The following is a 26,365-nucleotide window of genomic DNA, read 5'->3' as shown; positions in this document are numbered from 1 at the left end:
GTATTACTTGAGGAACGTTTCTATACGCACATTATCATGAGGATTAGTTTCCCGTGCGGCCAATGTGGGGACTATATAGAGAAATCCTAACACGACGCAGTGTTTGTGAATGAGGAAAAGAACGTGGTCCAATGTCTGTGCATTGAGTGTTGTCATGATATTGTGGTTTTTGTACTGATTATATTCCCCTCCTGCCAGGTCCTAGCCGGGATGAATGTTTATCCTCCAGAGTTTGAGAGACTGAAGGAACAGTACAATGTGAAAGGTTATCCCACCATTCTGTACTTTGAGTGAGTATTCCTGAGTCCCTGTCTTTATACCTACACCTGAAGGTGAATTCTCGTACTGTCTGCGCTGATTTCGCCATCACTGTCATTTGTTTCAAATCAAATTATTGTTTTCTCCAGGAAAGGAAAGTTTATGTTCAATTTTGAGAAATATGGAGCAACAGCCAAGGACATTGCAGACTGGTTGAAGGAGTGAGTAGTGTTACCTGTGTTCCCAAATCTGACATTTCATTGGTCGACACTTTGTCCTGAAGATTTGCAGTGTATAAAAGTCCTGTGATGTACAGCTGTATCCTGTTCAGCAGGGGTGCTCAGGGGTGTGCTGGCGCCCAGTCTATACAGGCTTCTGTAGAACCTGATTCCACTTAAGGAACAGATAGAAGAGGTGACCATGTATCCCATCAAGATGCTATAGTGACCATTGTATGTAGTTATATCCCGTCGAGGAGAGAGGGGTCAGCAGTGTGTGGTCCTGTCCAGGGGGGAGGGGTCAGCAGTGTGTGGTCCAGGGGGAGGGGTCAGCAGTGTGTGGCCCTGTCCAGGGGGAGGGGTCAGCAGTGTATGGTACTGTCCAAGGGGGGAGGGGTCAGCAGTGTGTGGTCCTGTCCAGGGGGGAGGGGTCAGCAGTGTGTGGTCCTGTCCAGGGGGGAGGGGTCAGCAGTGTGTGGTCCTGTCCAAGGGGGAGGGGTCAGCAGTGTTTGGTCCTGTCCAAGGGGGAGGGAGGGGTCAGCAGTGTGTGGTCCTGTCCAAGGGGGAGGGAGGGGTCAACAGTGTATGGTACTGTCCAGGAGGAGGGAGGGGTCAGCAGTGTATGGTCCTGTCCAGTGAGAGGGGGGGTCAGCAGTGTGTGGTCCTGTCCAGGGGGAGGGAGGGGTCAGCAGTGTGTGGTCCTGTCCAGAAGGAGGGGGGGGGGTCAGCATTGTATGGTCCTGTCCAGTGAGAGGGGGGGTCAGCAGTTTGTGGTCCTGTCCAGGGGGAGGGAGGGGTCAGCAGTTTGTGGTCCTGTCCAGGGGGATGGAGGGGTCAGCAGTGTGTGGTCCTGTCCAGGGGAGGGAGGGATCAGCAGTGTGTGGTCCTGTCCGGGGGGAGGTGTCAGCAGTGTGTGGTCCTGTCCATTGAGAGGGAGGGGTCAGCAGTGTATAATCCTGTCCGGGGGGAGGGTTCAGCAGTGTATGGTCCTGTCCAGGGGGAGGGGTCAGCAGTGTGTGGTCCTGTCCGGAGGGAGGGTTCAGCAGTGTATAATCCTGTCCGGGGGGAGGGTTCAGCGGTGTATGGTCTTGTCCAGGGGGAGGGGTCAGCAGTATATAGTTATATCTTGTCTAGCCTGTATATACAGCTGTGCACTCTGAGCGAGTGTTAAGGTTATTTCTGTGTTATGTTTGTGGTTTCCTGTCAGTGACTGATTTACAAGCTGTTACATAGCCTTTCTGATGCTAATCCATCACCACATCCTGACCACGTTACTGCGGCTTCCTTCATCTGATTACTGAGCATAGGTCCGGTCACCACAGATGCCATGGAGGCCTCTAGTTACTCTCCAACATCAGAAGTTTGTCTAACTGAATGTATTTGGTACTTTGCTCTGTGGAATATACACATCTGTCATTTGGCAGCCTGACTCCTCAGCAGACTTCTGTGACTATGACGACACAATGTTACACTACATTCTCCCAGCAGTAACAATGTATACCTCCCATTACCTGCATGTTACCTGTCCGTCACGTCGTGTCTCATGATTTCAGTCCTCAGGCCCCAGCCCCGGAATCTCCGGAGGTGGCGTGGTCGGAGCAAGACAGCGCAGTTCATCACCTGACTGATGCAGATTTTGACCAGTTTGTTCAGGATCATCCGTCTGTGCTCGTTATGTTCTACGCTCCATGTAAGTTCTTGGTTTTACTAATTGAGTGGACCTGTTGCCTACACACAGGGGAAGTAGCCGTGTTCTGGGCAGAACTAATATTTAATGAATATTAATCAGACACTGTCTCTACTTCCTAGCAAGCTGATAGGTTGCATACATGCTCCGCCCCCTTCGCTGTGTGAGGTGACTTGTCTACTTTATATCTTTATATGATACCTTTTATTTAGGTAACTGTGGTCATGTTAATCACTGCGATTTTCCCCCCTGTGAGAATCTTGCTTTTGCTATCCCTAAATCACAGCTTTGGGCCCCAGTTGTGGAAATGAAATGATTAGTTATTTATATGGCGCCACAGATTCTGTAGCGCCGGATACAGAAGCGCGTCACAAATAGATAAGGTAATACACATAAGTAGCACAGATGAGTGTGAGTAATGCTATGGGGACTCAGAGTGCAGCAAAACACGTGACAGGGCGTACGAGAGAGTCAGACAGTAGACAGACATAGGACAATAGGTAGAGTGGACCCTGCCTGCGAGAGCTTACATTCTAGAGGGAGGGGTGAATAGACAGTAGGACCGGCTAGGAGAAAAGGTTGGGGGCAGAGTCGGGTGAGATGGGGTAAGGAGTTCCAAAGTTTAGGGGGCAGCAGGGCAGAAGTCTTGGAGACGAGCATGAGAGGAGGTAATGAGAGGTAAGTTGAGGCGGAGTGGAGCGGTCAGGTAGGTATGTACCTCTAGACAAGGTCAGAGATGCTATGGGGAGAAGTGTTAGTAAGGACTTTGTAAGTGAGGGTAAGGAGCTTGAACTGAATTCTGAAAAGGATGGGGAGCCAATGAAGGGATTTACGCAGAGGAAAAGAGGTGCGGTGAGAGAGGAAGATGAACCAAGCCGCAGCATTCTGTATGGATTAAAGGTCAGAAAAGTGAGAGACAAGAAGGCCAGTGAGAAGGAGGTTACAATAGTCAAGATGAGAAATGATGATGGAATGGACTAGAATTTTGGTTGCTTCCTTAAAGAGGAAGGGACGGATTTTCGTGATGTTACGGAGGAGGAAGTGGCAGGATTTAGTGAAGGACTGGATATGAGGGGTAAAGCGAAGGGTGACTTGGGTGACAGGAGAAAGAGTGATGTTGTCAGCCAAAAGGGAGATATTGGGAGGGATAGCAACATTGGCAGGAGGAAAGATGATGAGCTCGGATTTAGAGATGTTGAGTTTCGGGAAGCGTTGTGACATCCTGGTAGTTAATAGCAGAGAGACAGCTGGATACCTAGAAGGTTAGAAAGGTGGGAGAGAGGTCAGGGGAGGAAAGATTTGCGTGTTGTCAGCTTATAGATGCTATTGGTGGCCAAATGATTGAATAAGTTCACCGAGAGAGGTTGTGTATAGAGAGAAGAGCAGAGAGCCAAGGACTTGGTGCACTCCAAGAGTAAATGGAAGAGGGGAGAGGAAAAGTCCTAAGCAGACACTCCCAAAAGCGACTAGAGAGGTAGGAGGCAAAGTTGGAGAGAGCTGTTTGGCAAAGACCTAGGGAGTGACCATCCCGGTGGATGGCAGAAGTTGTCCTTTGGGAGAGGCCATAGAGAGTAGTGAGAATTAGGAGTTTGGAAGCAGCAGTAGTCGATAGGGTAATGCTCCTATTGTCACTCGATCATCCATTGTGATTTCTCCAGGTGCAGTAACAGCTGACAATTGTCTTCGCTGGTTTCGTGTTTTAGTTCTACCAGAATGAAAACCATTTTCAGAAATTCCAGTAATCTGTTCTTTATTTTTTCCTCCTCGTATTTCCACCTGGAAAAGTGGTTACATCTCAGTCTTGCAAAATGCTCTATGATGAAAAACTGCCAACTAGGGAAATAACGTTATTTGTGCTTTCATTGTAACCCTTTCACAGCTGCGGATATCTGTACAATGTGGACTCTCCCTACAGAGCTGTAAATGTTCTGAGTGATGTCTGCATCTGTCTGTTCTGTAAATGGAATTTTAAGGCAGAGATTAGTTTGTTCATTTTTAAAGATTGCCAACTGAGAGTAGGAATTTTTCCTGTTATATATTAAGAGCCTGATGCAGAATTGGGCACAAAAATGGATGTAATTTATGCTTATAAAAGACAGGTGTAAAAATGAGTATTTATGCCCAGATGCTGAGCCGAACGCATCTTAAGAGCCAACCAGCAGCATATGGGCCCAGCTTACGCTAGGCACACGTCACAGACAATTATGGCTTTCTTAGACATATATATGTCTATTGTGGCAGTCAGCATCCGTTCCCAGTTGCATGAACACGTCCTTACAGTTAGAATTCCCCTGCAACTCCTGGCGTAAGTGGCAGAATGACACCAATCTGCACGGGCACAAATGCGTGCTACTGTTTTCTGGGCCTGCCCGGAGCGATTTCACGCAAGTTACTCTACATAAACTGGCTTCATACTCGCACTGCATCAAGCCCTGAGGCTGCAAGTAGTATGGATTCTAGGGGCCTAATGCTCTCTCTGTCTCCTAAAAAGCACATAAACCGAGGCTTAGAATTGTATCTTTCACAGGTCAACCACTCCTATAATACAGGTTTATGCAATATAAAAAGGCATAGGTAACATTTACTAAATTTAAGTTTAAATTTTCCATATAAAATCAGGACAAATATTTCTTCTATATCTCACTGGAAGCTATTGCAGCCGTTTTTCTTCCAGGTCATTGTTCCATTCAGCAAAGTGAACTTTACAAATTGTTAAATTGAGTAATATTTGATAATAAAAATATCTACATAAATAATGCCCGTCGTTAAACCTTTTTGCTCCCTTGGGGTAATACGGAGAATGGCACAAATGGATGTGAAAGGGGGAGACACAGCCCCCGATGCCGTCAGTTACCCGGTCCCTGGCATCGCTCAGATATTTCTCCCCTTTGAAGCCCATTATCAGTGAGCACGAGCTGAAGCAGAAAGCTTTACGGGCTCAGAGATGGGCGCTGTAGCCTGGCTGTACCAACAATTGACAAATGATCTCACAGCCAGCGGAGCGTCCGCACTTGTACACAATGTTTATTTCATTGATTTAGAGCACCATTTTGTTCTGGAGAACAGGCCATGCTGGGGATTAGCCCTGCATGTGGCCGCCGGCATCTCTGCAGTGCTCTGATCTGTGTCTGTACAGAGAATAGACAACGTGAAATTATTAGAGCCGTCCTCGTTCTTGCTGTGAGATTAAAGCGACACAACTGCCCCACTGCTGCAGAGGAACGATAATTATGCTAATTGTAATTCTTCTGTGCTGCTAATAATCCACCCCAAAGTTGTCTCCATAAAAGTAATATAAAGCATTGTAGGACGTATAGGAGCTGTGTGACTCTCACTGAGATTGTGGTGTTGCTACAACGCTCAGCATTGCGCTATTCCCAGGGGTCCACAGACTCCTAGCGTCCCACTAGCTGCGCTCTCGGACGTGGGATCGTTCTGTATGATGAGAGAATTTTCTGTAAGACAAAGTGACGGATTCAGGTAACTGTCACAGTGGGAGACTGTGACCTACATGGGGCTGTCGGATAAACTCAATCTTGTCATTTTTAAATCTTTTTGTCATTGCCTCTATACCTTTCACCCACGCTCAGCTTCTCTGTGCCTCTCAGGTTAATTGCTCATCCTCTGTTGTCATGGCAGAAAAATAGTACTGCGTCTCTGTTTATAACCTATTGTTTAATTTGTTACATTTCCATAAAAGCTAATAACGTGTGATAGACATTTTTCGTTCCAGAAATGTGTTTTGTCTTTGCATTATTTTGCAAGTTTAGGATGGTTTTTGACAAGGGTCAGAGAACCTTTTGTTATCAGTCATCATCTTTTAAATGGGAGGGACCAGAACAACCTGTAGCCAGTCAGATCATCAGAATACACACAACAGCACCAAGTATTTCAGGAAACGAGTGTACTGATCTTGTGAAGGGCAGTGTCCTGTCCACTTGTGTGATTGCATTAGTGAGCACAGGGCTGCATAGAACATGGGCAGTGACATGATGTGAGGAGGGGAATGGAGGCAGCAGGAAACCACAGATTGAGAGTTATATAGTGGAAGGAGCAGGGTCCCCCAGCAGCACAGAGTATATTAGGAGATGAGTGATGTGTTAGTGAGGACAGGGCTGCATGTGACAGTGACATGATGTGAGGAGGGGAATGGAGGCAGCAGGAAGCCATAGACAGAGTTATATAGTGGAAGGAGCAGGGTCCCCGGCAGCACAGAGTATATCAGGAGATGAGTGATGTGTTAGTGAGGACAGGGCTGCATGTGACAGGGGCAGTGACATGATGTGAGGAGGGGAATTGAGGCAGCAGGAAGACACAGACTGAGCGTTATATAGTGGAAGGAGCAGGGTCCCCCAGCAGCACAGAGTATATCAGGAGATGAGTGATGTGTTAGTGAGGACAGGGCTGCATGTGACAGGGGCAGTGACATGATGTGAGGAGGGGAATTGAGGCAGCAGGAAGACACAGACTGAGCGTTATATAGTGGAAGGAGCAGGGTCCCCCAGCAGCACAGAGTATATAAGGAGATCCAAGATGTAAGGAGGGGAATGGAGGCAGTATTTTGTTTTTATCCATTGTCTCATGTTCTGTACAGAAGAAGATTCAGGCATATTGTAGAGGCAATATATTAGTCTGGTTCCATGTGACTGCGTTTTTTTTTTAAAGAAAACAAATAAAAAGAATTCCCCTCCGCTCACCTGGGCGAGGGACCAGTAAGTAGTGCGCTCAGTATGGCGATCAGTCAGCGCTCCATACAGGTCTAGAACGCTGATATAAGGACTGAGCTTTGCCTGCTCTTCTTGGCTTGCCCAGATCTAGGTAAATGGGGAGGAAGGGAGCAGATGTTTGTTGCACTATTACGTTCTAGTTCGTTAAAGAGCATCTGCCCCCTGGTGAGAGCTCTTTGTAAGACCCAATAAACAAGGAAATATATTTAAAGATATTGTTGTGGTTTGATGTGACAGTGATGAGTCCACTTGTTGAAGGGTAAATGTAATTTCTGGAAGTTCGGGGTAATGTGGTAACCTGCCTCCATCCATTCGTTCTGTGCAGGGTGTGGACACTGTAAGAAAATGAAGCCGGACTATGAGAAGGCAGCAGAAACCCTGCACGCGGAAAGCGTAAGTACTCCCAGCAAATGTTACTTTCTTTCTTCTCTGGGCATTTGGCTTCTGTCATTATTGTTTTACCAGTTTTACCCATCTCCCTTCTCCACCGACCTCCTCTGCTGGATGTTTACCTGTTCCCTCCAGTGTCTGCTCTTCTCCATTATCCCCCAACATCCTTTATCTTTTGTCCCTCCTTATCTTCAAATCTGTTCTAACGTATGCTCTTGTGAGCTGGAGAGTTCAGCCAACATCTATCAAGTCAGTTTGAAAACACAGCTGTCTGAGCTCTCCCATCCTCCATGTCATATTCACTACAGCTGGAATTACTTTGTTGAAACAATGTTGCGGCACTTATTTGAAATGACATTTAAGTGTATTTGTTTTTTACCCGTTAGGTGGTGTTTGTAACAGTGTAACTGTTCCTGTATGTCTGTGAGATTTTTTAGGGCCTCAATGATCTAACTATATATATATGCCCTACATTATCCCAGGTCCCGTCTGATGTACCTTAAACACTTCATAATATTTATTACCCTTGGGGCCTTTTGTGGAATGTTTTACTGATAGAATCCTAATACTGATGCAGACATGAGAGTAATGAAAACGAAACGCGTTGTCTTCCGGCGGTCCCAGAGGAGTTTCAGCTGAGCCCAGACTGATTGCTAATTCACACTTCTTGCCAAAGCCCGAACACACTGTCTAAGAACATTACAGCAACAGCCTGAGAGTTCTGTTTATTAGGAGAAGTGTTTACCATTAGGATTAATTAAACTTGTCATGTTTAAAGAAAACAGAGAAATATGCTGTTTTATCGGAAAATAGCATAATTTTTTCATGATTTTCCCTCTCCGTGGAGATGTACATTTCTGCATTAATCACATAAATTCTAATCAAGATAATAAATAATTTATGAGACTCGAGTACATTAGCGCAGAAGGCCAGGATGGTTTGAATGTGTGCCTAAAAACTGAGATCCGCAGTGCATGGTAAGGATAGCTGGCAGTGCAGGCTGGGAGTTGTAGTTCAACAAGTTACCTAGCCTATGGCCTAGACAATAACGCTCAATTATAAAGGGATTTGACCCAAACTCGTACCCAGTGTATCTCCAAATTGCACAGATCTGTCTTTTGCTCGGTGCATAACAAATAAATATTTTAAGAATATTAGACTGTTATTTTATACAGTGCAGTTTGTGCTAAAAAGCAGCATAAAGATTTGTTTTCTATCTATTTTAACTAAATATAAATATAGTGTTAAACAAGGAATACATCGGCTTAATTGAGCATTGCAGACTGATCCACCCAGACCTCCTTCATAAATAGTATAAATATATCTTTTCCTGTAATAGAAAATAATAGCCAGGTGTGAGATCTTAATATTTTTTATTGAAGTTTAGAGTAACTGCTCTGATTGAATTACATATGTTTGTTTATTTCCATTTAACATAACCATCTGTAGTCTTGGTATATACCCCAAGTAGCAAAAGCGATATAAAATATGTTTTAACCAACTTGTAACTTGAACTTTTGTGGTTCCTCGTGTTCTGCACCTATAGGAGAGGTCTGCGACAGATATACACTTTGCACATAAAACGCCAGCATACATTGACTATCATATTATAGTAGTAATAGTACGACAATAAGTGTAAATATGTACTAAAACTGTTGCAGTGTATTGTAACCTGTAGCAACGAATCGCTTAATAAATGTACTGGAAGAAAAGTCTGATTGCTATGGGATACAGCACATTTTATGGTTCTCTGTGCATCACTTGTCAAAAATGCTCCTTTGCAAGTGAGATATTTATTCATCTATCTTTGTAAAACTCTCTGCAATTGGGGTACACAGAGTCCCCCGATATCCCCAGCGTCAGTCAGTGCAGCACTGAGGTACAAGCCCCTCTCCCACTGGAACAGATGGGCTGCTGCACCAACTTCTACTTTCTAGCGGGCCTTTGGCTTCAGAAATATATGGTCAGCGCACACTTGGTGGTCCAAGCATAGTTGTATGTTCACACCCTGATTAATATGTTTATATATTGAGTGACCAACAAGCTGTATGGAACAATGTACAACAGAACAATTCTGTACATGCTACATTGTATCCATCTATTGTATTACTCTGTGTTCAGTGACTTTGTTGTTTCTCTAATTCCCTTCTTTGATATTTAAGTTTAGCATTTTATATCACCGCAGAACACGAGAACGGACATTAAAACCATTGTTACTAAAAATTTCCTGTGTTCAAACAAATAGATGGATTTGTAATTTATTAATAGGTTCTCAATGTTTAATGTTTGTGTCGCTGCTGATTGTAGAGCTCAGCTCATTGCACCAAGGTTTATTGCAGCAAAGATAACACCCTTGGGCTGTTTTTTGCAATGCTGAGACCCCCTCTCTGGTGTTTTAGGGTGCTGGGGTGTTGGCGGCAGTAGACGGGACAGTACACAGAGCCCTGTCGGAGAGGTTCCACATCTCTGGATTTCCGACTGTGAAGTATTTTGAGAATGGAGAGGAGAAGTACACGCTGCCCCACCTGCGCTCCGAGCAGAAGATCGTGGAGTGGATGCACAAGTAAGCCGAGTACTTATCTCAGTTGCTGTGTAACAATGTAACTCTTCCGTTTACACACCCAATCATCCTCTTCCTGCAGTCCCGAGGCCCCACCCCCCCCAGAACCCTCGTGGGAAGAGACACCGTCCAGCGTCCTCCACCTACTGGGCGATGATTTCCGAGAGACCCTGAAAAAGAAGAAACACGCGCTGGTCATGTTCTACGCCCCTTGTAAGTCCTTCTGCCAAATGTATGAAAACTAAAATCCAAATTGTTCCAAATGTGAGTATAGGTCTTATAAAACCAGCAGATATAATGTGTCACATTGTACGTTGTTATCTTCCTACAAGCAATCTGTCGACCTCTGTTTCCAGCTACATGAGTTTCAGTAGCACATCAGCTACACTGAAGGTAGTTGCACCTTCTAATAGAGATCTCGTTGCTTTAATCATTTTGGTTTAGAGTGTTCTCCTGACCTTGCAGTTTGCAGTGATTTGCTGGTGGCTGACAGCTTAGGAGAAGGCCTTCAGGTGACTGTTCATCAGTAATTGGTCTGACAGCTTCTAGGACCTCCTGTGATCTAGGGGTTACGTCTGGGGGCTGCAGAGAAAATGTCAGCTCGCAGCTTCCGTTCCCATTCCGTCCACTTGTCCCTATGAAGTTACAGTAAATGTAAGTGATGGGTAGTAGAGCACTATGTGGTAATTACTGAACCTCTATAACCTCTTTCTCCACCCAATTAAATATCTTAAACCTTACCCCAAGTTGTTGTGCTAAACAATAGGTTGTAATCAGAATAATGTCTTTTTCATGGTCATAAATGTGGTTAATGGCTTCTTGTAACGTGTTTTATTTTTTTATTGATTCACGTTTGATCTGCCTGAACAAATAGAATCCCAGATATACGCACGGTACATCTGGCAGAGGCTTTCTGGAAAGCAGATTATCAACCCCAAGCGAAGCAAAGGATAACATGTGGGTGTCTGGAGCCAGCTGTGTACCAACCGCTCAGCCACCGATCGCTGCCGTATCTCCCAGCTCGTGTAAATGCCGCTCTGTGCCTGGTTTCTTAATCACGTTGCTCCTTTCCTGACCAATCTGATTTGTGATGATTGTATTCGGAGCCTGAGTTATGGTTAAACCTTTTCATGGGGTTTAAAGTAAAGATCGGACAGACCGGCTGTACAAGTGCATTCGAAATTGGTCAATTTGTTGTGTAATGGTGTCTATGCTGAACGAAGCTGGAAGTCTGACTTTAAACATGAATATTGAAGGGATTCTACAGTAAAATGAAATACCACCCCCCCCCCCCCACTGCCCCACTAGTTTACAAGTACCCAGGATTTAATTTTTTCTGGTGATCCAGCACTGACTATTCAGTATACTGACATAGTACACCCCCTGCAGTCTGAGCCTGTAGTATAGTCTAGTAGAACCTAACAACATATAGAACATTACAGGGTGAGGAACACAAGCTGATTGTAAGCGGATCGATAGTTCCGTCAAATAAGTAACTATACAGACTATGATCAGGGAGCAGAGTGTATACGATATCTGTGTTCCAGCGCTGGATTTAATGTATAATCCTAGGGTGGTCGTAAAGGGATAGATTGTTTATATTAATTGAAGAATCCTTCTAGTTGCTAATATGTATTAGGATTATTAATGCAGAAAGCAGAACACTGTTCTATTATTTTTGGCATCAGTTTAGTAGATAAATCATGGTGTTTTACCTTGTAAGTGTCCAACACACTTCCTCAGACAATAAAACCTAATTCTGGGACGGTCGGATCTGTCAGTAATTAGACGGAGACAGAATTGTGTGTATGGCAGGAAAAGCCAAATATGTGTAGAATTTCAAATTTCCGCTTTTAATAGGGGCTTCTATTGTCTATATTGCGTCCCTCAGTACAAATGATATCTGTTAACATCAGATTTTTTTTATTAAACGTGATTTGGGGACAGTTTCCTGTCTCGGTGAAGGTTGAGCTGTAGCCGTTCATCTGTTCTCCATGACCATTCCGGCTCTATAAACTGATCGGTCCAGACGTTGACAATGTTTGTGTTGTTCTGAATACAGCAATGTCTGAGCAGCTTATTCCAGAATCTGAGTTATAGACATCGAGGGGTTAATGGCCCCCGTTGTATTTTAGAGTCCTTACTTGAGTCCATTATATATTTTGAGGAGTGTTTGCACCCACTTAGCCTGGCATAGCAGAGGAGAGTTATCATCACCGACCCTTTGGAAGAGTCTGTTTCAATGAAAAATTAATCGGTAAAGATCCTCTTAGAAATGATGCTAAAAGCATTTCTCTGACATCTCATTAGTATTCTCGTCAGAGGAACTCTCAGATGTCTGTCATTTAACCTCCACATGGCCGGAAAGAAAACTTCGACTTTCTCCATGCACTTGGCCTGTTGTCTTGCTGATATTGGGAAACCTGATGTGTGTGAATATTTCTTCATCTCCATTTGGGTGGGGACAGACTGACCGTTAGAGCAGGCTAGCTGGCTCATGATTGTTGGGGGATTGTTGGGTGCAGGTTGGCCTCGCTGGCTCGCAGTTGGGCGCAGGTTGGCCTCGCTGGCTCGCAGTTGGGCGCAGGTTGGCCTCGCTGGCTCGCAGTTGGGCGCAGGTTGGCCTCGCTGGCTCGCAGTTGGGCGCAGGTTGGCCTCGCTGGCTCGCAGTTGGGCGCAGGTTGGCCTCGCTGGCTCGCAGTTGGGCGCAGGTTGGCCTCGCTGGCTCGCAGTTGGGCGCAGGTTGGCCTCGCTGGCTCGCAGTTGGGCGCAGGTTGGCCTCGCTGGCTCGCAGTTGGGCGCAGGTTGGCCTCGCTGGCTCGCAGTTGGGCGCAGGTTGGCCTCGCTGGCTCGCAGTTGGGGGCAGGTTGGCCTCGCTGGCTCGCAGTTGGGGGCAGGTTGGCCTCGCTGGCTCGCAGTTGGGGGCAGGTTGGCCTCGCTGGCTCGCAGTTGGGCGCAGGTTGGCCTCGCTGGCTCGCAGTTGGGGGCAGGTTGGCCTCGCTGGCTCGCAGTTGGGCGCAGGTTGGCCTCGCTGGCTCGCAGTTGGGTGCAGGTTGGCCTCGCTGGCTCGCAGTTGGGTGCAGGTTGGCCTCGCTGGCTCGCAGTTGGGCGCAGGTTGGCCTCGCTGGCTCGCAGTTGGGCGCAGGTTGGCCTCGCTGGCTCGCAGTTGGGCGCAGGTTGGCCTCGCTGGCTCGCAGTTGGGCGCAGGTTGGCCTCGCTGGCTCGCAGTTGGGCGCAGGTTGGCCTCGCTGGCTCGCAGTTGGGCGCAGGTTGGCCTCGCTGGCTCGCAGTTGGGCGCAGGTTGGCCTCGCTGGCTCGCAGTTGGGCGCAGGTTGGCCTCGCTGGCTCGCAGTTGGGCGCAGGTTGGCCTCGCTGGCTCGCAGTTGGGCGCAGGTTGGCCTCGCTGGCTCGCAGTTGGGCGCAGGTTGGCCTCGCTGGCTCGCAGTTGGGGGCAGGTTGGCCTCGCTGGCTCGCAGTTGGGCGCAGGTTGGCCTCGCTGGCTCGCAGTTGGGCGCAGGTTGTCCTCGCTGGCTCGCAGTTGGGGGCAGGTTGGCCTCGCTGGCTCGCAGTTGGGGGCAGGTTGGCCTCGCTGGCTCGCAGTTGGGGGCAGGTTGGCCTCGCTGGCTCGCAGTTGGGGGCAGGTTGGCCTCGCTGGCTCGCAGTTGGGCGCAGGTTGGCCTCGCTGGCTCGCAGTTGGGCGCAGGTTGGCCTCGCTGGCTCGCAGTTGGGGGCAGGTTGGCCTCGCTGGCTCGCAGTTGGGCGCAGGTTGGCCTCGCTGGCTCGCAGTTGGGCGCAGGTTGGCCTCGCTGGCTCGCAGTTGGGCGCAGGTTGTCCTCGCTGGCTCGCAGTTTGGCGCAGGTTGGCCTCACAGTTGGGTGCTGGCTGCCCTGACTGGCTAGCGCACACACAGAATTATGCACATTGCAATAGAAAGTGCACACATGAACTCATGAGAGCTACGGCCTCTCACACTTTGACCTTTCTGTGTACCTCCATATATCTGTAATTGCCTCCACCGTACTTGCATCCTAATACCCCAACCTCCAGAGTAAAGATGATTTCCGTATGTTAACGATTATACATTCTCTGTAAAGCGCTATGTAATATGTTGGTGCTATGTAAATAAATGATAATATTTAGGACATCACCATCTATGTTTTTCCTCGCACAAAGTTATTTGGGGACACAAGAAACTTCTATTTAGGCTCCTACCAGTAGGAAGCGTAACACCAGTGTACCCATACATTGATGTAAAGATGTCTGTGTCTCCCTGTACGGGGTACTAAGTACACCATGTCTGATCCAGGGGATTACGGGATTTATAACAAACCACCAGTGTACTTTAAATGAGTCCTGAATAGCAGGTTATCCCTGAATGGGAACAATATTTGTTGCATAGTGCTTATAAATCAGTCTCATGGCTTCTGTAATGAGTATGTAGAATATCAGTACACAACGGTCCTAAAGGACAAAACAGATGGTTCCTATCTAAATACTAATTAATCATTTGACAAGTCCCAGCCCCGTGGTCTTAAGTCCCTTTCTCTCTGTTTGTGTATTGTGATCATTAGATTGTGAGCTCCTCTGGTTATTCAGGTTGATAGATGGCAGGAAGTCTAAGCATTGAGCAAATTAATATTTGTCTCTCTAAGCTCTGATTTATTTTAATTTTATTGTGTAATAGAACTGAGAGCGTTTTTTCGTGACTATTTAATGTTCTTTATACTACATTTTTCCATGTTCAGAAGTTTATTAACCTCCCAACCATGCGGGCCCCTGGCACCTAATTCTCATCTAATAAACAGTGTAATTACATAAACTTCATTTACAAAAACAAACAGCCTGGATTTCCCCTTTGTTCCTTTATATATTTCCAATTAGTGGGCAAGTTCCTCTTTCATCGGGGGAGCCACAGCGATGTAATTACATTTAATTGTGACACGAAGGCTGCAGTTTTGGCGATTCATTATGACAGTTCCTAATGAACGGTGGTGGCTGCTGGTGTATTAAGCTCTGTCACAAGAGGAACCATAGTACGCTATTTGTCTTCCTCTTCGCTGTCAGAAGTGATTGAGAAAGTGACATTCAATTAATGTAAAATTAATGAAAAATTGATTGTGATTGGAAGAGAGAGCGCTGCAGAGCTTAACGTCCTGTGCTTATCACTAGCAGTATGTAACAGCCAAACTGCGTGCCATGTTCGCTTTTTGCCAGAGCTGCAAGAGGGTAAAAGCGGCAGCTGCCTATGGTCTGGGGGAGGGGGGTTTAGGGCTCTGGATTGGCATGATGTGGTTTATAGAGCCCCCACCCCCAATAACTGAGAGTTTGGGTACAGTTCAATACAGAATAAACATCAGTTCCTCTACATTACTTGTTCCTGGAGATGATCTGACGACTTTAATGAAAAACACGGAGAGAATCTTAAACGATAAAACACTGTTTTACTTAGCGCTGTTTGAAATTGGAAAAACCCCTTCAACAATCAATTATTTTTTTATTCATTCCCTCCACCAACGTATTTATCATTTAATTTCCAGGGATTAGTCTTCCCTTTATTTTCTTTACCCCCACATTTGTTTTGTACCCCACTAACCATTACAGCCAGTGGCAGAACTACCATTGTTGCGTCAGGTGAGGTGCACCGGGGCCCATGGAGATAATGGGGCAGCTGCATGGCAGATGCAGAGGGTCGGGGGCCCTGATACCCTCCTCCCCGCATCGGGGCCCACGGCTCGCTAGTTCTGTCTGATTAGAGTGTATCTTGCCTCACCCTCTGCCCTCATTGTAAATCATACATAGCGGAGTGTTTCCATGTCGCAGCTCACGGTTTATCTCCACATTGGTGCTTCTGTGTGTGACTGACGTGGTATACAGCGTGGTATTAGTATGTGGTCCCTAATCCTAGATCCTGTGATACCAAATAGACAAGTGACAGCACATCATCCAGACAGCAGCGTTTGTAAGAACCGTACACTTGGCGGTTTCCTCTTTTACAGCTGATTTCTGGAAAGAAACGTCTGCCCCATTTTATTTCCACGGCACGTAAAACACGACCCCCGGTCCCTAGAAGGAGCGCAAGTTCACAAATCGGAACTATGAGTCCCTGGACCGTTGCCGGTGTTGTTGCATCATTAATCCAATATGCTGATTTTCATTATTTCTACATTACAGTGTGTTAGACAAACTCCTGCTTCCACCTCTACCTTTTATAATTCAATTACTGCATATAATTGTTATGTTCTGCAGTGTTCTACCTGGAGATGTTTATAGCTTCAATAGGCCTATTCCACTGAAATTCCCCAAACATCTCTGGCTGAATTGGAATCTGTATATTTCAGTGTTTATTGGTTATTTGAAGGGCAATTATGCTGATCGTGTCACACAACGTTACTAGATCATAAGCTGAAGGGTTGTTTGTTACAAATTTCCTAAATGTTATGCTTAACAGGCTGTACGGCGGGCGGTTTGTCTGTCTGGCTGTACAGCGGGTGGTGTGTGTGTATGTCTGGCTGTACGGCAGGCGGTGTGTGTGTGTGTGTGTGTGTGTGTATGTCTGGCTGTACGGCGGGCGGTGTGTGTGTGTGTGTGTGTGTGTGTGTGTATGTCTGGCTGTACGGCGGGCGGTGTGTGTATGTATGTATATGTATGTATATGTCTGGCTGTACAGCGGGTGGTGTGTGTGTATGTCTGGCTGTACGGCGGGCGGTGTGTGTGTGTGTGTGTGTGTGTGTGTATGTATGTATATGTCTGGCTGTACGGCGGGCGGTGTGTGTATGTATATGTATGTATATGTCTGGCTGTACGGCGGGCGGTGTGGGTATGTATATATATGTATGTATATGTCTGGCTGTACAGCGGGTGGTGTGTGTGTGTATGTCTGGCTGTACGGCGGGCGGTGTGTGTATGTATGTATATGTCTGGCTGTACAGCGGGTGGTGTGTGTGTGTATGTCTGGCTGTACGGCGGGCGGTGTGTGTATGTATGTATGTGTATGTCTGGCTGTACGGCGGGCGGTGTGTGTGTATGTCTGGCTGTACGGCGGGCGGTGTGTGTGTGTGTGTATGTCTGGCTGTACGGCGGGCGGTGTGTGTGTGTGTATGTCTGGCTGTACGGCGGGCGGTGTGTGTGTGTGTATGTCTGGCTGTACAGCGGGTGGTGTGTGTGTGTGTATGTCTGGCTGTACGGCGGGCGGTGTGTGTGTGTGTGTGTGTGTGTGTATGTCTGGCTGTACGGCGGGCGGTGTGTGTGTGTATGTGTATGTCTGGCTGTACGGCGGGCGGTGTGTGTGTGTATGTGTATGTCTGGCTGTACGGCGGGCGGTGTGTGTGTGTATGTGTATGTCTGGCTGTACGGCGGGCGGTGTGTGTGTGTGTATGTATATGTCTGGCTGTACAGCAGGTGGTGTGTGTATGTCTGGCTGTACGGCGGGCGGTGTGTGTATGTATATGTCTGGCTGTACGGCGGGCGGTGTATGTATGTATATGTCTGGCTGTACAGCGGGTGGTGTGTGTGTATGTCTGGCTGTACGGCGGGCGGTGTGTGTATATGTCTGGCTGTACGGCGGGCGGTGTGTGTGTATGTCTGGCTGTACGGCGGGCGGTGTGTGTATGTATGTATATGTATGTATATGTCTGGCTGTACAGCGGGTGGTGTGTGTGTATGTCTGGCTGTACGGCGGGCGGTGTGTGTGTATGTCTGGCTGTACGGCGGGCGGTGTGTGTGTGTGTGTGTGTGTGTGTGTGTATATGTATGTATATGTCTGGCTGTACGGCGGGCGGTGTGTGTATATATATGTATGTATATGTCTGGCTGTACAGCGGGTGGTGTGTGTGTATGTCTGGCTGTACGGCGGGCGGTGTGTGTGTGTGTGTGTGTGTGTGTGTGTATATGTATGTATATGTCTGGCTGTACGGCGGGCGGTGTGTGTATGTATATGTATGTATATGTCTGGCTGTACGGCGGGCGGTGTGGGTATGTATATATATGTATGTATATGTCTGGCTGTACGGCGGGCGGTGTGTGTGTGTATGTCTGGCTGTACGGCGGGCGGTGTGTATGTCTGGCTGTACAGTGGGCGGTGTATGTATGTATATGTCTGGCTGTACAGCGGGTGGTGTGTGTGTATGTCTGGCTGTACGGCGGGCGGTGTGTGTATGTATATATATGTATGTATATGTCTGGCTGTACAGCGGGTGGTGTGTGTATGTATGTATATGTATGTATATGTCTGGCTGTACAGCGGGTGGTGTGTGTGTATGTCTGGCTGTACGGCGGGCGGTGTGTGTGTGTGTGTGTGTGTGTGTATATGTATGTATATGTCTGGCTGTACGGCGGGCGGTGTGTGTATGTATATGTATGTATATGTCTGGCTGTACGGCGGGCGGTGTGGGTATGTATATATATGTATGTATATGTCTGGCTGTACGGCGGGCGGTGTGTGTGTGTATGTCTGGCTGTACGGCGGGCGGTGTGTATGTCTGGCTGTACAGTGGGCGGTGTATGTATGTATATGTCTGGCTGTACAGCGGGTGGTGTGTGTGTATGTCTGGCTGTACGGCGGGCGGTGTGTGTATGTATATATATGTATGTATATGTCTGGCTGTACAGCGGGTGGTGTGTGTGTATGTCTGGCTGTACGGCGGGCGGTGTGTGTATGTATATATATGTATGTATATGTCTGGCTGTACAGCGGGTGGTGTGTGTATATGTCTGGCTGTACGGCGGGCGGTGTGTGTGTGTATGTCTGGCTGTACGGCGGGCGGTGTGTGTGTATGTCTGGCTGTACGGCGGGCGGTGTGTATGTCTGGCTGTACGGTGGGCGGTGTGTGTATGTGTGTATATGTATGTATATGTCTGGCTGTACGGCGGGCGGTGTGTGTGTATGTCTGGCTGTACGGCGGGCGGTGTGTATGTCTGGCTGTACGGTGGGCGGTGTGTGTATGTGTGTATATGTATGTATATGTCTGGCTGTACGGCGGGCGGTGTGTGTATGTATGTATATATATATATATATATGTATGTATATGTCTGGCTGTACAGCGGGTGGTGTGTGTGTATGTCTGGCTGTACGGCGGGCGGTGTGTGTATGTATATATATGTATGTATATGTCTGGCTGTACAGCGGGTGGTGTGTGTGTATGTCTGGCTGTACGGCGGGCGGTGTGTGTATGTATATATATGTATGTATATGTCTGGCTGTACGGCGGGCGGTGTGTGTGTATGTCTGGCTGTACGGCGGGCGGTGTGTATGTCTGGCTGTACGGTGGGCGGTGTGTGTATGTGTGTATATGTATGTATATGTCTGGCTGTACGGCGGGCGGTGTGTGTATGTATGTATATATATATATATATATGTATGTATATGTCTGGCTGTACAGCGGGTGGTGTGTGTGTATGTCTGGCTGTACGGCGGGCGGTGTGTGTATGTATATATATATGTATGTATATGTCTGGCTGTACGGCGGGCGGTGTGTGTGTGTATGTCTGGCTGTACGGTGGGCGGTGTGTATGTCTGGCTGTACGGTGGGCGGTGTGTGTATGTGTGTATATGTATGTATATGTCTGGCTGTACGGTGGGCGGTGTGTGTATGTGTGTATATGTATGTATATGTCTGGCTGTACGGCGGGCGGTGTGTGTGTGTATGTCTGGCTGTACGGTGGGCGGTGTATATGTCTGGCTGTACGGTGGGCGGTGTGTGTATGTGTGTATATGTATGTATATGTCTGGCTGTACGGTGGGCGGTGTGTGTATGTGTGTATATGTATGTATATGTCTGGCTGTACGGCGGGCGGTGTGTGTATGTATATATATGTATGTATATGTCTGGCTGTACAGCGGGTGGTGTGTGTGTATGTCTGGCTGTACGGTGGGCGGTGTGTGTATGTGTATATATGTATGTATATGTCTGGCTGTACGGCGGCTGGTGTGTGTATTTTGTTACTTTTAAAGTAAAAACGTTTTGTTTACATATATAAAACCTGATGCTGGTCTCAAGTAGCGCAGGATAAAGTTGGTTAAAATTGTGACCCCTGCTGCAGTTTGCTGTATTTATCACTATATTCAGCAGGACAAGGAACTGTCTGTCATCGCCCCGTCTCTCGTTATCTTGTAGGGTGTCCTCATTGTAAGAGCTCAGTTCCTGACTTCACAACCGCAGCTGATGAATTCAAGGAAGATCGTAAGGTAGGTCCATAGTGCGTCCAAGTCGTACAAACCTGGGTGTGATAATGAGGAATTATCTCAATACCTAATAATCCTGTGACTTCATACTAAACACAACAGGTGACGTTTCTGCAACTTGGTGCACAGTTAACGGTACAAACGGTGCTGTAACCTATCGGGCGGTTACTCTCATGGTCTGAACTGTACTAGAAGACAGACGTCCGGCCGCTCTGGGAAATATCCACTTATTACACCGTTACCTAACGGATCAGCAGCATGTTCCTAATGTCTCCTAAATGGGGCTTTTGTAGACAGAAATATTTCCTTCTTATGAAAAAGAAAACAAATTAAACTGGAATGAAACACATGCATAATTTTCTTTATAGAGAATAATATCTGTGTTTGTTCTTTTGATCAGTGGCTGCTCCAAGAATTAATTTCAGTCAGTAAATAGACAGAGATAATGTATTCAGATCAGAAATTGTTTAACTTCCAAGTTTAATTACATTAGGTTTTGTTTTATAGGACAAAATGATCCGTTTACTTGTACAAAGCTTTGCTGTGACTTTTTTTCGTTAAAGTCTTTAAACTTTCAATTTACCAAGTGACCCTTTTATATCTAATTTGTTACATTGTAACTGCAAACCAGTTTTTATGTTGTACCTAACAGAATTAGAACCAATCTAATCCAAGTAATTTCTCAGTGACAGATACAGTTCTACCCCTAAAGAACTTAAAGCTTAGTTTTGGGGGGAGGGGTCGTTTAGTCACTTCATATGAAAACAATTGTCTGCGGCCCCCAGTGGCCCCTCCCTGAATTTACCATTCACATGATTGAGAGAACCCATGGAGTACAAAGTTTATATTTAATATTAACTTATTGAACTCCAGACAAAATTATAGTTCTAGTTCCTGGTGGAGTTATCCTTTAAAGTGAATTTATCACCTGCACAGGGCGGCTGCGGCCGTTTTTGTGGGGTTGATCCAATATCGGTGAGAATGCAGCCGATCAATTCCTGGTGAGACCGATATCTCACCGAGCAAGATGTCATCAAACTAAATGATTTATCCCAAAAAAAGGGAGAATCCACTTCTAATAGTCTGGTAATCTGCAGAGACCGGATATTTATTGTGACAAATGGGGCCCAGCACTGCAGTGTTGTCTTGCGCGCAGTCAGCGTTAAAGACGCTATCTGCTGCTGTGCGTTAGCGGTGAACAAACACCATATTCCACCCTTACACCGCTACAAACCGATGAGAATTAGGGAACCTGATCGTGGATATTTTACAGATGTGATTGCAGATTATTAGATCTCGTTCTGTCTCAGCGCTGGAAGGTGCCGGTGTTCCTCTGCTCATGGCGGTCACATGACACGCTCCCTTGTTTTGCAGATCGCTTATGCAGCTGTCGATTGCACCAAGGAGAAGAACCAGGACCTGTGCAAGCAGGAGGGGGTGGAGGGGTTTCCCACCTTCAATTACTACAACTACGGGAAGTTTATTGACAAATACAACGGAGAACGTGGGGTGAGTGTTGTGCTGAGGGGACTTTGCAGAGAATTGCGCAGAAACGTCATTCATTTTTGTTTTGTTTGTGTGAAATTAGGAGTCCGGGTTTGTTGGCTTCATCCGATCTCTCCGAGAAAAGGACCATGGGAAGCTTGGGAAGAAGAAGGAAGAACTGTAACCCCTCGCCCCTTCCGGTGCACTGCCGCAGGAACCGCTGCTCCCAGGGACCCCTCCCAGTGCACCAGGGCTGGTCTCCCTGCTTCCAGGCCCCATCTCCGCACACTGTTACCAGACTCCCAGCCTCCAGGTCCAACCTCTCTAATGGGCCCATTCCACTTCTCCCTGCTTCCAGGCCCTAGGCAGTAATAGGCCCAGCTCAGTGGACTGTGACAGGATTCACAGCCTCCAGGTTCCACATACACCGGAGTGACACCAGAGCTCTGTTAGGATTTCACAGGAAAAATTAGCTGCAAGGTTTTTTTTTAATATATATTTTGTAGGAGAATCGAACCACTTTTTCCCGTTACTGTTTTCTGTAGAAAGTTATTAATAAGTATGGAATTGATTTTATGCAGTATATTGCTTAATGAACGAAGGGGAAGAGGATGGGTAACCTGTAAGTATAGTATTGAGCTACTGTATATTCTCTACAGGCTTCTGCTTCCAGTGTCTCACATAGGGGGCGGCCGTTTGTGTCACCCCACCACACTTAGCAGGGGCGACTCTGCCTCGCTTTGTGTCCATCTTTAGTACAGTGCCCTGGCTGAACACTACCACTTGCTGACCTGTGTCATGGTAGTGGCAGCTGATTGGCCACAAGTCCTGGGTAGTCAATGGAGGTGCTGGAACTATGTGGGCCCCTCAAAGTCAGTATTTTAAAGTGGAACTGAATTAGAAAATGTACTTCGATAGGTTTGTAGTGGTTTAGGATATCTTGCTTTTAACCGAACGATTAAAAGCTAAACGTTGAGGTCGCTCACTGGACACTGCCATATTTCCGTGAAAATGTATTCCTAGTAGCTGACCTGGATCAATGACAAACTGCCATGTTTGCAGCAAAGCAGATTACAGCAGACTTTTATTTACTACATTAAACTGTTTGTCTTTGAGAGATGTCCGTCATAGCCACCTGCAGTCGGTGATATAGAACGGATGTAAATCATTCGTAAATACCCAGCTATCGCTTGAATAGAAGCCCAAATAGTTTTATATATTTCCATTTTTCGGTTTAGTTCCACTTTAAGGTCCTGTATAGTCCATTTATATAGTGTTAAAAACAATTATTTGCATTCATATAATGATAATGATTTAAAGAGATTATTACGTATTTCATGCTCTGACATTTCCGGGACCATGTGATGTTTATGCCAAAAAAAGATTAGCTTCCATATTGTATTATAACAATCTAGGAAAAGTGTCCTGTATAATATAACAGTGGAAGCTGCCATTTTGGGGGTGGAATTAATGTTGATTAGAAGCCGATCTGCACACTAGGAACCAGTGATATCAGACGTGATCATAGCCACCGTTTCTCCAATATTGGTTCAGCTCACACAATGGCTGCTTCCACTGGTACAGTTGTGATACAGTGCCACTTCCATTGGGTAAGGGGGCAGGGGGTTGACCTTGAAGGAACATTCTCATATAAATTTGTGAGTGGCTTCCCTCATTGCCACGAATAGAGTGAGGTTTTGTGCACAGCAGTTTGAGGATATTACTTTTCCTAATCGCCATTTTACTGTGAGAAGACCCAGTGTTGCGTTACGACTTTCTAAAGACTTTACGAAGTGCAGCCGACGTGTTTTTCTTCTAGCAAATTGGGTTTGCTGGACTCGTGACCTGGTTACTGGGATTCCCCACTGGGAAGTAACGAATCTCTAATCGGTCTGCTGAGAGCGGACAGCTTCACGTCACTCAGGGACAAGAGGAAACACTCTGCTGAATCTCTCCGATGCAGTGATTGTTACCACTGTTTACACACCTTCCGCAGAATGTTTGGACTCTAAAGGGCAGGTGAAAAAAAAAAGCCAAAAAGAAGATATTTTTTCTCTATTTTCTGTATGCCGGTTGGTGGGGAAAGGGTCCATGTTTAATGTACATGCAGTGAAAATTTCATGCATATCATTGTTTCATACTGTATAAATTCACCGTGATTTTGATATGCAATGTAAGAAATAGGCGCATAATCTGTTTACATTCCCTCACCTCTGAGGGCAAGAACGATGCAGCGTTACCTTCAGATGTGTGAATTTTTCATTGTTTTCTGGGGGGGTTTTCGTATTTTTCATTTCCAAGCTAATATCATTGAGTGTGTTCCGATAATCTGGTATTCCCATTATGTGTTTAATCTGTGATTTATTTCATCTCAAAATTAAAACTATTTTACAATTAATTTTAGGAGATTGTGTGATTATGCATTAACAGAAGTGGGATTACTAACTATATATAGTCTAATACTTTGCGCTAGCGATAACTGTGTCTGCTGTATACAGCTCTTGTAGATAACTTCTCGGCCAGGAGTTAAGATGGCGCGCTGTGGTATGTCTGACCGCGCACTGGAATGTTGGCTAAGCTCCGCCCTCATTTATGTGAGCTGAATTGTGGCCGCAGGATTGGATGTCCGTGTATGAAACATTCCTCTATTGCTATAATGGAAGCAGCCTGCGATGCTTTTTGTCCCTGTCTTTACAAAAAAACAGACAAGACAAGGACTAGGTTATATACAAATAACTAAGACACTGAGTGGAATTCACAGATATCTCTTTCTAAAGAATTCTGACATTTCTTCATAGCATGATATTCAGCGGAGTATTCACACGGCTTTGTGAATGATTTGTTACTTGTACTACATGCATTAGATAGTAATGTTTCTTTAACTCCTTTTTTAAAATCTCTCTGGAGGGCAGACTAGTATGGCTGCTACACACACACACAAAATCACAGCTCTCAACATGTCATGTGAAGGCAGAGATGGGGGGAGATTTTTGTAGTGAACAGACAGACCTCATAGGGGCGTTCCAATGCCCCTCTGCACATTACATCATGTGACAGTGGTTGTCATGGTAGTCAACGAATTAATAATTAATCATGGGATTGCTGCTTTAATAAAGACAATCTTAAACGATTCATAAAACATTTCTTAAATAGGAGTGTAATTTGAACACACCTTCTTTTAGCAAGTACTTTTCTATACTGACTTCTTGGAAATACATTTCTTTATTTATGAGATCTATGTTAATGGGAAAGTGTCTTAAAACACTGAACCAAAGGCTTTGTTAATCGCACTCAATATAAGAATCAGATGAGACAAAATAACTTTATAAAATTACTGAACATTTGTCATTGGTCCTTAACCCAAACTAATCATAATTTATTTATATAGCGCAGCTAATTCCGCAGTGCTGTACAGAGAACTCGCATCAGTCCCTGCTCCATTGGAAGCTTACAGTCTAAATTTCCTAACACACACAGACAGACAGAAACAGACTGGGACAATTTGATAGCAGACAATTAACCTACTAACAAGATGTAAGTAGACTTATTAGAATAAGCAAAAATCAGAGTGTTAATTTTACTGTTAATGAAGCACAGAACCCTCACCAAGAACATTTTAAATATCAACCATGAAGTTAAAATACATATTTCACTGTTGCCCTGACTTTCGCCCACTCCTCTATTCTAAATTAAATTACCCCCCCTCGCTACAGCCCCTCCCACACTTCATACACTGTCCTCAGGAGATCTGATACGGGTCAAAAAGCTGGAATCACTGACTCCACCTCAGTGTATGAGCCATCAATCCACACTACATTTCAGAGAGGCAAGTTGTGCAATCTGTCAGTCAGTCTGTGTCTGCTTAGAGAAGCCCCTCCTACCTAACATGGCAGCCTGCTGCAGAGGCCCCTCCTACCTAACATGGCAGCCTGCTGCAGAGGCGTGAGAGAGAGTATGGTGGACACTTGTAGCATAAACCCTTCTGTTACCTCATATAATGTTCGATATATTGATGTAAAATAGTGACTTAATGTTCCCCCACGGACAATTCTTTCTCAATGTGATTTATGTTCAATTACATGTGACAGTTCTCACCATGACATATGTATAATGTACAGGGTGATGTATGACATGTGTGATGTATGTATAATGTACAGGGTGATGTATGACGTGTGATGTATGTATAATGTACAGGGTGATGTATGACATGTGTGATGTATGTATAATGTACAGGGTGATGTATGACATGTGTGATGTATGTATAATGTACAGGGTGATGTATGACGTGTGATGTATGTATAATGTACAGGGTGATGTATGACATGTGTGATGTATGTATAATGTACAGGGTCATGTATGACATGTGTGATGTATGTATAATGTACAGGGTGATGTATGACATGTGTGATGTATGTATAATGTACAGGGTGATGTATGACATGTGTGATGTATGTATAATGTACAGGGTGATGTATGACATGTGTGATGTATGTATAATGTACAGGGTGATGTATGACATGTGTGATGTATGTATAATGTACAGGGTGATGTATGACATGTGTGATGTATGTATAATGTACAGGGTGATGTATGACATGTGTGATGTATGTATAATGTACAGGGTGATGTATGACATGTGTGATGTATGTATAATGTACAGGGTGATGTATGACATGTGTGATGTATGTATAATGTACAGGGTGATGTATGACATGTGTGATGTATGTATAATGTACAGGGTGATGTATGACATGTGTGATGTATGTATAATGTACAGGGTGATGTATGACATGTGTGATGTATGTATAATGTACAGGGTGATGTATGACATGTGTGATGTATGTATAATGTACAGGGTGA

At 45.7% G+C, this 26,365-nt stretch overlaps 1 protein-coding gene across 1 annotated transcript in view; it reads left to right on the top strand.

Annotated features, from left to right (window-relative positions):
• The window catches only part of PDIA5 (protein disulfide isomerase family A member 5), a 39,675-nt gene extending 15,772 nt beyond the window's left edge, over window positions 1–23,903 (top strand). The window contains exons 9-17 of the mRNA XM_075181148.1: window positions 199–290; window positions 408–479; window positions 2,030–2,166; window positions 7,216–7,283; window positions 9,680–9,843; window positions 9,923–10,053; window positions 19,953–20,023; window positions 21,395–21,529; window positions 21,609–23,903. Of these exons, the coding sequence (XP_075037249.1) occupies window positions 199–290; window positions 408–479; window positions 2,030–2,166; window positions 7,216–7,283; window positions 9,680–9,843; window positions 9,923–10,053; window positions 19,953–20,023; window positions 21,395–21,529; window positions 21,609–21,689 (951 nt within the window). The 3' untranslated portion in view covers window positions 21,690–23,903. The remainder of the gene's footprint in view (window positions 1–198; window positions 291–407; window positions 480–2,029; window positions 2,167–7,215; window positions 7,284–9,679; window positions 9,844–9,922; window positions 10,054–19,952; window positions 20,024–21,394; window positions 21,530–21,608) is intronic.
• The last annotated feature ends 2,462 nt before the right edge of the window (window positions 23,904–26,365 follow it).

This window comes from Mixophyes fleayi, chromosome 7 (assembly GCF_038048845.1).
Source record: "Mixophyes fleayi isolate aMixFle1 chromosome 7, aMixFle1.hap1, whole genome shotgun sequence".
NCBI lineage: Eukaryota > Metazoa > Chordata > Amphibia > Anura > Limnodynastidae > Mixophyes > Mixophyes fleayi.
This window is presented reverse-complemented; position numbering and strand designations above follow the sequence as displayed.